The 10,796-nt window shown below is 39.5% G+C and overlaps 1 protein-coding gene across 4 annotated transcripts; it reads left to right on the top strand.

The window, feature by feature from the left end:
* Positions 1 to 2,175: 2,175 nt before the first annotated feature.
* LOC133645801 (ubiquinol-cytochrome-c reductase complex assembly factor 6) lies at positions 2,176 to 10,496 on the top strand. 4 transcript variants are annotated; one of them, XM_062040676.1, is made up of 4 exons: positions 2,176 to 2,233; positions 2,726 to 2,873; positions 3,228 to 3,363; positions 9,866 to 10,496. In XM_062040676.1, the coding sequence occupies exons 2-4, from the start codon at positions 2,766 to 2,768 to the stop codon at positions 9,931 to 9,933; spliced, it is 312 nt and encodes a 103-aa protein (XP_061896660.1). In that variant the 5' UTR covers positions 2,176 to 2,233; positions 2,726 to 2,765; the 3' UTR covers positions 9,934 to 10,496. The 4 variants fall into 4 exon arrangements, with proteins under 4 accessions (XP_061896660.1, XP_061896661.1, XP_061896659.1 ...); XM_062040677.1 differs by lacking the exon at positions 2,176 to 2,233 and adding an exon at positions 2,250 to 2,512 and having other exon boundaries at positions 2,736 to 2,873; XM_062040675.1 differs by lacking the exon at positions 2,176 to 2,233 and adding an exon at positions 2,332 to 2,512 and having other exon boundaries at positions 9,866 to 10,492.
* Positions 10,497 to 10,796: the final 300 nt, after the last annotated feature.

Below are 10,796 nucleotides of genomic sequence, written 5' to 3'. Positions count from 1 at the left end.
TACACTGAAAAAAAAAGACAATAATTGCTCAACCTGGTGGATGTTGAAAATTGTTATGATGAAAGTGCCTTAGATTTTGTGTACATTCTGTATATATGTTTGTTTGTCCAATTGTTCAATAAAAAAAACAAAGACCATTTTAAACTTTGCGGGCTTTGTGCGTACCACCACCTGATGGTTGGGAGTTACAAAACAAAGACCATTCAAAATTATAATTGATGGTAACATAGAAATGCTCGTCAATATTATTATGCTTCAAGCTACATTTTTCATACATCATTGTCGATATCTGAAAGTAAAACCTACATTTTCCCATTGGCTTAATGCTTTTAAATGATCAATTAAATCTTGGAAAATGGTTAAAAATACAAAAGCCCTTAAATTTATATCTTTATTGGAGAAATATAAAATGATTTATATTAGCCTTTTTTTCTTTGTATTTTGCATCTTATCCTATTTTTTATTATTTATTTAAGTTTTTTTATTTTTTTAATATTTTATTTGTATTTGCTTTTATTCTCTTTCCTTGACATTTTTTGTTAAAGACAATAATTGCTCAACCTGGTGGATGTTGAAAATTGTTATGATGAAAGTGCCTTAGATTTTGTGTACATTCTGAATATATGTTTGTTTGTACAATTGTTCAATAAAAATTTAAAAAAAAATAAAAACCCAAAAAACAAAGACCATTTTAAACTTTGCGGCCTCTGTGCGTACCGCCACTTGATGGTTGGGAAATACAAAACAAAGACCATTCAAAATTATAAATGATAGTAACATAGAAATGCTTGTTAATATTATTATGCTTCAAGCTACATTTTTTATACATCATTGTCAATTTCTGAAAGTAAAACCTACATTTTCCCATTGGCTTAATACTTTCAAATTATCAATTAAATCTTGGAAAATGGTTAAAAATACAAAAGCCCTTAAATTTATATCTTTATTGGAGAAATATAAAATGATTTATATTAGCCTTTTTTTCTTTGTATTTTGCATCTTATCCTATTTTTTATTATTTATTTAAGTTTTTTTATTTTTTTAAATATTTTATTTGTATTTGCTTTTATTCTCTTTCCTTGACATTTTTTGTTAAAGACAATAATTGCTCAACCTGGTGGATGTTGAAAATTGTTATGATGAAAGTGCCTTAGATTTTGTGTACATTCTGAATATATGTTTGTTTGTACAATTGTTCAATAAAAAAAAATTTAAAAAATAAAAACCCAAAAAACAAAGACCATTTTAAACTTTGCGGCCTCTGTGCGTACCGCCACTTGATGGTTGGGAGATACAAAACAAAGACCATTCAAAATTATAAATGATAGTAACATAGAAATGCTCGTTAATATTATTATGCTTCAAGCTAAATTTTTTATACATCATTGTCAATTTCTGAAAGTAAAACCTACATTTTCCCATTGGCTTAATGCTTTCAAATTATCAATTATATCTTGGAAAATGGTTAAAAATACAAAAGCCCTTAAATGTATATCTTTATTGGAGAAATATAAAATTATTTATATTAGCCTTTTTTTCTTTGTATATTGCATCTTATACTGTTTTTTATTATTTATTCAAGTTTTTTATTTTTTTAATATTATATTTGTATTTGCTTTTATTCTCTTTCCTTGACATTTTTTGTTACAGACAATAATTGCTCAACCTGGTGGATGTTGAAAATTGTTATGATGAAAGTGCCTTAGATTTTGTGTACATTCTGAATATATGTTTGTTTGTACAATTGTTCAATAAAAAAAATTAAAAAACAAAACAAAACAAAAAACAAAGACCAAGGCCCATGAATTGATTAACGTGGACCCCGACTTACACAAGTTGAAAAACTTATTCGGGTGTTACCATTTAGTGGTCAATTGTACGGAATATGTACTGTACTGTACAATCTACTAATAAAAGTTTCAATCAATTAATCATTTAAACTTTGCAGCCTCTGTTGCTACCGCCACCTGGTGGTTGGGAGGTGACCTGCCGGGGCCGGGGAACGCAATACAAAAACAAAAGGCAAATATTAATAAATTAACACATTTATAAACAATAACGCATCCTAAACCTTAATATGTTTTGGTGAAGTTGAACAAAAAGTTGTATTTTGTCTAGAATTTTTTGTATAAGCCTCACCGCTAGCTGGCGACAAGCTTAAAAAGCCTTTTTTCCTCCCAGTCGAAGAACACTGCGACCAAAGATCGTTTACACATGTAAGGTGTATCACTCGGTAGGAAAGCCTTTAAAAACATTTAAGTAATATCTTTACCATTTGTATATGTTTATTTATATACGTAGCACACTTTATTAATCTTATAATAATCACAGGTAATTACTTGTTTAACAACCATGTGGACGTTTAATAAAAAAGCCAAAGAGTAGGTGCTCTGTATTGTAAAACTCTACATATGCGATCTGTGATTTGCTCTTGTGTCCTGATGTTTGGTAATGATTCCGGAATAGTGTTTTTTAAACTTTTTTTCCCACATACTCTACTGAAATAAACGAGGTTTGTATTCATTCGGTGGAATAATTGTGTGTTATTGTGGTCTGGCTCCTTTGTTAATGTTCTGTGCGCTAGCCGCGAGGTGACATCAGGGGTTAAAGCAGCTAGCTTGGCAGCTAGCATGTTGTTGTTGTTGTTGTTCAAGTATCAATGTGGAGTGGTGCCGTTTTGTAAACAAACCAAGTTCTTATGTAATGATTGCATTTGTCCTTTAAGGGTGTTCCAGCCCGAACCACATCACCTCCGAGCTGAGAACATGCCTGCTGGGGTGTCATGGACTCGCTACCTGAGGATGTATGGAGCAAGCATGCTGGCACTGTTTGCAGGGGCGCAGGTGGTCCACCAGTACTACTTACCCGACCTGGTGAGAAGGCATTATTTATTATACCATAAATAAATACTTGAATAATACTAACATTTAGACGTGGGGTAAGTCATCGAATTTTTAATATCATGATCGATATTAAAATGTGACTCACTCGACTTAGACTTAATAATAGATTTTATTTGTAAAAAGCACTTTACATTGAGTAAACAACCTCAAAGTGCTACAGTGTATTTAAAAAAATAAAAATAAAAAGATAATAAATACAAATAAAAACTAGAACAGCCAAATAGCTAGAACTAGTATGCATATATCTAAAAAAAAAAGGCTTTTTTAAAAAGAAGGGTTTTTAAGTCTTTTTTTAAAAGCATCCACAGGCTGTGGTGCCCTCAGGTGGTCAGGGAGAGCGTTACACAGACTGGGAGCGGCGTAGCAGAAAGCCCGGTCTCCCATTGTTCGCAGCTTTGTCCTCGGAGGTTGGAGGAGGTTAGCCTGTCCGGAGCGGCGGTGTCGAGTGGAGGATTTGGGGGTGAGTAGTTCTTTGAGGTTAGAGGGGGGCATTTCCATGGAGGCACTGGTGGGTTAGTAGGGAGACTTTGTATTCAATCCTGAGTCGAACAGGAAGCCAGTGAAGGGATTTGAGAATTTGTGTGATATGGTCATATTTCCGCAAACTTTATTGATCCACGAGGGAAATTGTTCCACATAGTAGCTGAGTTTCAAAGAATGGAAAGGGTAAGGATGGAAAGGATAATGCAGGTATTAAGTAGACAAAAAAATTACTATTGTAGCAATATAAAATATAACATGTCATATTTACATATTATATATTAAAGTTAAAGTACCAATGATTGTCACACACACACTAGGTGTGGTGAAATTGGTCCTCTGCATTTGACCCATCCCCTTGTTCACCCCCTGGGAGGTGAGGGGAGCAGTGGGCAGCAACGGTGCCGTGCCCGGGAATCATTTCTGGTGATTTAACCCCCAATTCCAACCCTTGATGCTGAGTGCCAAGCAGGGAGGTAATGGGTCCCATTTTTTTTTAGTCTTTGGTATGACTCGGCCGGGGTTCAAACTCACAACCTACCGATCTCAGGGCGGACACTCTAACCACTAGGCCACCGAGTAGGTTGGAGGAGGTTAGTCTGTCCGGAGCGGAGGTGTCGAGTGGAGGATTTGGGGGTGAGTAGTTCTTTGAGGTAGAGGGGGGGCATTTCCATGGAGGCACTGGTGGGTTAGTAGGGGGACTTTGTATTCAGTCCTGAGTGGAACAGGAAGCCTGTGAAGGGATTTGAGAATTTGTGTGATATGGTCATATTTTCGCAAACTTTATTGATCCACGAGGGAAATTGTTCCACACAGTAGCTGAGTTTCAAAGGATGGAAAAGGGTAAGGATGGAAAGGATAATGCAGGTATTAAGTAGACTAAAAATGTACCATTGTAGCAATATAAAATATAACACATATGTAATATTTACATATTGTATATACAGTATATAATGTACACTGATGTATTATATTATTGCATTATATTTTATATAATATATACAATACATAATAAATCCAAATTACCATGTACAATATTACAGTTTTTGGGCTGCACAGTGGTGCAGGGGTTAGTATGTGTGCCTCACAATACGAAGGTCCTGGGTTCGATCCTGTGCTGGGGATCTTTCGGTGTGGAGTTTGCATGTTCTCCCCATGACTTTGTGGGTTCCCTCCGGGTACTCCGGCTTCCTCCCACCTCCAAAGACATGCACCTGGGGATAGGTTGAATGGGCAACACTAAATTGGCCCTAGTGTGTGAATGTTGTCTGTCTGTCTGTGTTGGCCCTGCCATGAGGTGGCGACTTGTCGAAGGTGTACCCCGCCTTCCGCCTGAATGCAGCTGAAATAGGCTCCAGCACCCCCCCCCCCCCCGTGAACCCGAAAGGGACAAGCGGTAGAGAATGGATGGATGGATGGAATATTACAGTTTATGTAACAGCTGCAGCAAAAAAAAAAGGGCCAGCATGAAATAGAAAGATCCAGCAGAAAGTATACATTATAAACAAAGAGAGGTAGCTAACATAGAAGCGTTCAGGTAATAGACAAATATCATCTATTGCTGTACGGCGAGTGATTATACAGCTGGATGGAGTGCGGAATGAAGGAGTTCTTGAATCGAACACTGTGGGAACAAAGCTGAAGGAGCCTGTTAGAGTATGAGGGACAGCGGAGCTCATACTCCAATTGTCTGGTGCAGTGGGTGGGCAGGATTGTCCATGATGGCGACCAGTTTGTCAATCCGGTTTAAGTCCCTTTTGTTGGTGCTGCTGCCCCAACAAAACACTGCAAAGTACAGGGCACCGGCCACAACAGACTGAAAAAAGATCTCCAACAGCTTGCTGCACACATTAAAGGACCTAAGCTTCCTCAGGAAAAAAAAGTCTGCTCATGCCCTTCTTGTATACAGCTTTGCTGTTGTCCTTCCAGTCCAGTCTGCTGTTCAAGTGGACTCCCAGGTACTTGTACTGCCACCTCCCGGCCCTGGATTTTGATGGGCTCCACATGGAGCCCAAGTTGTGTGTTTTGGTCCAGCTGGCCGGAGACGTTTTTCCTGGTTTATTTCAGTAAGCACTCCATCCATGTCGAAATAGCTTGGCTCCAAGTTCCACCTTTTATAGAGTCTTCACTTTGACCTCACTCTCTCGGCTTCCGTCTGCTCCAACGTCTCACCCTTTCTTCGGGCCTGCTTCTAGAAGCAGCTGTTCATCTTCCGTATATTCAGCTTCAAAAAGATAAGGTTGTGAATCCTCATTTGTCCAAAAATAGTCGTCTTCGTTGTTTATTACCAAGTCTGCCATGATTACAACACATACACCTTTGTTTCTGGAAGTAGGAACACACATTTGTTGCCAGAAGTCAGACGTGCGCTGCTATGTAAACGGAAATAAATGCGCAGAGGAATTATTTTCGGCAATGATTGAAATATTCAAAATACGGTAAATATTGTATTTATTTCATATTGTTATGAACGTGTCTGTTACTACATTATATATACTTGACCCAATTCCTGGGAAACTTATCAAGGAGCTTTTTGTTTTATTAGGTCCATCAGTGTTAAATATTATAAACGTATCACTTTCCTCTGGCACTGTTCCCCTAGCATTCAAAAAAGCGGTTATTCATCCTCTACTCAAAAGACCTAACCTCGATCCTGACCTCATGGTAAACTACCGGCCGATGTCCCACCTTCCGTTCATCTCGAAAATCCTCGAAAAAATTGTCGCACAGCAGCTAAATGAACACTTAGCGTCTAACAAACTCTGTGAACCTTTTAAGTTAAAGTTAAAGTACCAATGATTGTCACACACACACTAGGTGTGGTGAAATTTGTCCTCTGCAATCCGGTTTCAGGGCAAATCACTCTACGGAGACAGCCCTCGCAAAAATGACTAATGATCTATTGCTAACGATGGATTCTGATGCGTCATCTATGTTGCTGCTTCTTGATCTTAGCGCCGCTTTCGATACTGTTGATCATAATATTTTATTAGAGCGTATCAAAACGCGTATTGGGATGTCAGACTTAGCCTTGTCTTGGTTTAACTCTTATCTTACTGACAGGATGCAGTGTGTCTCCCATAACAATGTGACCTCGGACTATGTCAAGGTAACGTGCGGAGTTCCCCAGGGTTCGGTTCTTGGCCCTGCACTCTTTAGTATTTACATGCTGCCGCTAGGTGACATCATACGCAAATACGGTGTTAGCTTTCACTGTTATGCTGATGACACTCAACTCTACATGCCCCTAAAGCTGACCAACACGCCGGATTGTAGTCAGCTGGAGGCGTGTCTTAATGAAATTAAACAATGGATGTCCGCTAACTTTTTGCAACTCAACGCTAAGAAAACGGAAATGCTGATTATCGGTCCTGCTCAACACCGACATCTATTTAATAATACCACCTTAACATTTGACAACCAAACAATTAAACAAGGCGACTCGGTAAAGAATCTAGGTATTATCTTCGACCCAACTCTCTCGTTTGAGTCACACATTAAGAGTGTTACTTAAACGGCCTTCTTTCATCTCCGTAATATCGCTAAAATTCGTTCCATTTTGTCCACAAACGATGCTGAGATCATTATCCATGCGTTCGTTACATCTCGTCTCGATTACTGTAACGTTTTATTTTCGGGCCTCCCTATGTCTAGCATTAAAAGATTACAGATGGTACAAAATGCGGCTGCTAGACTTTTGACAAAAACAAGAAAGTTTGATCATATTACGCCTATACTGGCTCACATTCACTGGCTTCCTGTGCACCTAAGATGCGACTTTAAGGTTTTACTACTTGCGTATAAAATACTACACGGTCAAGCTCCTGCCTATCTTGCCGATTGTATTGTACCATATGTCCCGGCAAGAAATCTGCGTTCAAAGAACTCCGGCTTATTAGTGATTTCCAGAGCCCAAAAAAAGTCTGCGGGCTATAGAGCGTTTTCTATTCGGGCTCCAATACTATGGAATGCCCTCCCGGTAAAAGTTAGAGATGCTACCTCAGTAGAAGCATTTAAGTCTCATCTTAAAACTCATTTGTATACTCTAGCCTTTAAATAGACTCCCTTTTTAGACCAGTTGATCTGCCGTTTCTTTTCTTTTCTTTTCTACTCTGCTCCCAACCCGGGGTCTACCGCTAGCCTGTTCATCGGATGGGGACATCTCTACGCTGCTGACCCGTCTCCGCTCGGGATGGTTCCTGCTGGCCCCACCATGGACTGGACTTTCGCTGATGTGTTGGACTTTCACAATATTATGTCAGACCCACTCGACATCCATTGCTTTCGGTCTCCCCTAGAGGGGGGGGGGGTTACCCACATATGTGGTCCTCTCCAAGGTTTCTCATAGTCATTCACATTGACGTCCCACTGGGGTGAGTTTTCCTTGCCCGTTTGTGGGCTCTGTACCGAGGATGTCGTTGTGGCTTGTACAGCCCTTTGAGACACTTGTGATTTAGGGCTATATAAATAAACATTGATTGATTGATTGATATATACTTGCAGTGTATATATCAATTGTTTAATGGAGGGTTTTGAAGTTGTTTAGAGGGATTTGAAGGCTTCAACAGTGACTTCCGTTCACCGCATTTTCCACGCGTCTTCTATCATCTTAAAGGCCTACTGAAACCCACTACTACCGACCATGCAGTCTGATCGTTTATATATCAATGATGAAATCTTAACATTGCAACACATGCCAATACGGCCGGGTTAACTTATAAAGTGCAATTTTAAATTTCCCGGGGAACTTCCGGTTGAAAACATCTATGTATGATGACGTTTGTGCGTGACGTCAATGGTTGAAACGGAAGTATTCGGACACATTGTATCACAATACAAACAGCTCTGTTTTCATCGCAAAATTCCACAGTATTCTGGACATCTGTGTTGGTGAATCTTTTGCAATTTGTTTAATAAACAATGGAGACTGCAAAGAAGAAAGCTGTAGGTGGGATCGGTTTATTAGCGGCTGGCTGCAGCAACACAACCAGGAGGACTTTGAGTCAGATAGCAGACGCGCTATCCGACGCTAGCCGCCGACCGCATCGATGATCGGGTGAAGTCCTTCATCGGGCCGTCGATCGCTGGAACGCAGGTGAGCACGGGTGTTGATGAGCAGATGAGGGCTGGCGTAGGTGGAGCGCTAATGTTTTTATCATAGCTCTGACGAGGTCCTGTAGCTAAGTTAGCTTCAATGGCGTCGTTAGCAACAGCATTGCTAGGCTTCAACAGGCGGCACAGTAGTTACCGTGTAGTTACAGGTCCAGTGTTTGGTTCGGTGTCTCCTGATAGTAGTATTGTTGATCTTCTGTCTATCCTTCCAGTCAGGGGCTTATTTCTTTTATTTTATTATTTCTGCATTTAAGCGCAATGCTATCACGTTAGCTCCGTAGCTAAAGTGCTTCACCGATGTATTGTCGTGGAGATAAAAGTCTCTGTGAATGTCCATTTCGCGTTCTTGACTCTCATTTTCAAGAGGATATAGTATCCGAGGTGGTTTAAAATACAAATCCGTGATCCACAATAGAAAAAGGAGAAAGTGTGCAATCCAATGAGCCCTTTTACCTAAGTTACGGTCAGAGCGAAAAAAGATACGTCCTGCACTGCACTCTAGTCCGTCACTCTTACGTTCCTCATCCACAAATCTTTCATCCTCGTTCAAATTAACGGGGTAATCATCGCTTTCTCGGTCCGAATCGCTCTCGCTGCTGGTGTAAACAATGGGGAAATGTGAGGAGCCCTTCAATTTGTGACGTCACGCTACTGCCGGTACAGGCAAGGCTTTTTTTATCAGCGACCAAAAGTTGCGAACTTTATCGTCTATGTTCTCTACTAAATCCTTTCAGCAAAAATATGGCAATATCGCGAAATGATCAAGTATGACACATAATATGGATCTGCTATCCCCGTTTAAATAAAAAAAATTCATTTCAGTAGGCCTTTAAAAATCCTTTTTAAAAAAAAAAAAGGGAAAAAAAGACGTGTGTTCTTGCCTCTTATGATTGTGAACGATAGGCAAAATTCCAAAAAAAAGTGCAGTTCTCTTTTAAGACCATCCATCCATCCATTTTCTACCGCTTGTCCGTCTCTGAGCCGCATGGGGTGCTGGAGCCTATCCCAGCTGCAGGGCACGATATTATTGTAGTATTTTAAAAAAAAAAAACTTTTTTAATTCCATAGTGTGTAAAAGTAAGTGGCTGTAATGTTAAGCATAAACACATCTACTGTAATTGAAGGCAAGCATAATGCTTAAATGTTTTAATCATTTTTATTACAACCAATAAGTATTTTTAGGTGCAAATAATATTGCAATGATTTGATACGGTCACATACCAGGATATTTACTATACTGTGACATCCATCATTGCTAGTCCGCACAATATTGCAAATTATTACTGCCAAGTATTTGTTTTTAACCTTTACTGTTTTGATTAATATCTTATTAATAATAACCGCATGTTTTTTTTAACCACTTCCATCAGAGTATACCGGAGACGCCGCCAAAGCCTGGCGAGCTTCGGACGGAATTGCTCGGCTTCAAAGTCCGTGAAAAAATGACGGTGGCCATTGAACAGCAACTGGAGGGCAAACAGAAGCTGGACTGATGTGGGGACGTATTTGATAGGACGGACGCTGAATCATCACAACTTTGTCGTTGGCTGCAAGACATCCCGGTGCCTCAAAATGACTGTTTGGGCTGTGTCTGCAAAGGGAATACTTTTGTTCAGTACACTTCAATGAGTGTTCAAGATGGCGATGATTGATGGCTGCACACTCGCCATTTGGGGCACTGTCCGTGTGAATGCAGCCGTGCACTACAAAAATGCAAAGTGTAAGTACGGGAGTGCACAGATTCAGACACAGCCTCTGTGTTTATTTTTACCTGCACTCTCACACCTTTAATTTCTTGGTAATGCGGGAGAAACGTTGCTTATAGGCCATCGCAGTAAAGCCACTAAATTAATATATATGTTCAAAGATGTCCTAAATAAATGAAATCACTATTCTATCTTTTTCAGCCTTTTTACTGAATCAAAAATATCAAAATGTCTCTCGGCAACCTTTAATTTAGAAAATAAAAATTAATTTGTTAGGATAACCACTTTTAGAATGCATAAAATGCTGAAAATTTAAATTTCCCCTCGGGGATTAATAAAGTATTTCTGATTTCTGATTCTGATAATCAGTATTTAGTGGAAGGATGGGCTTAGTCATCAGTTTATTTTAAGAATTAGTTGTGTGGAAGTTAAGTTATGCTGTGCAGCTGGACTGCACTCGTTTGCTACAACCAGCAGGGGCGCTGTTCATTTAGTCTTAACCTGAGTCGTGTATAACGAGAGTATGGCCAACCCGGTTCCAGGCGCTCTCCTCAATGATTGGTCGAACGGCACTCACGTGATTACAGGGCGCCAT

The sequence above is a fragment of the Entelurus aequoreus genome, linkage group LG03 (assembly GCF_033978785.1).
Source record: "Entelurus aequoreus isolate RoL-2023_Sb linkage group LG03, RoL_Eaeq_v1.1, whole genome shotgun sequence".
In the NCBI taxonomy this organism is placed as follows: domain Eukaryota; kingdom Metazoa; phylum Chordata; class Actinopteri; order Syngnathiformes; family Syngnathidae; genus Entelurus; species Entelurus aequoreus.
Note: the sequence above shows the minus strand (reverse complement) of the source record. Positions and strands in the feature narration are given on the sequence as shown.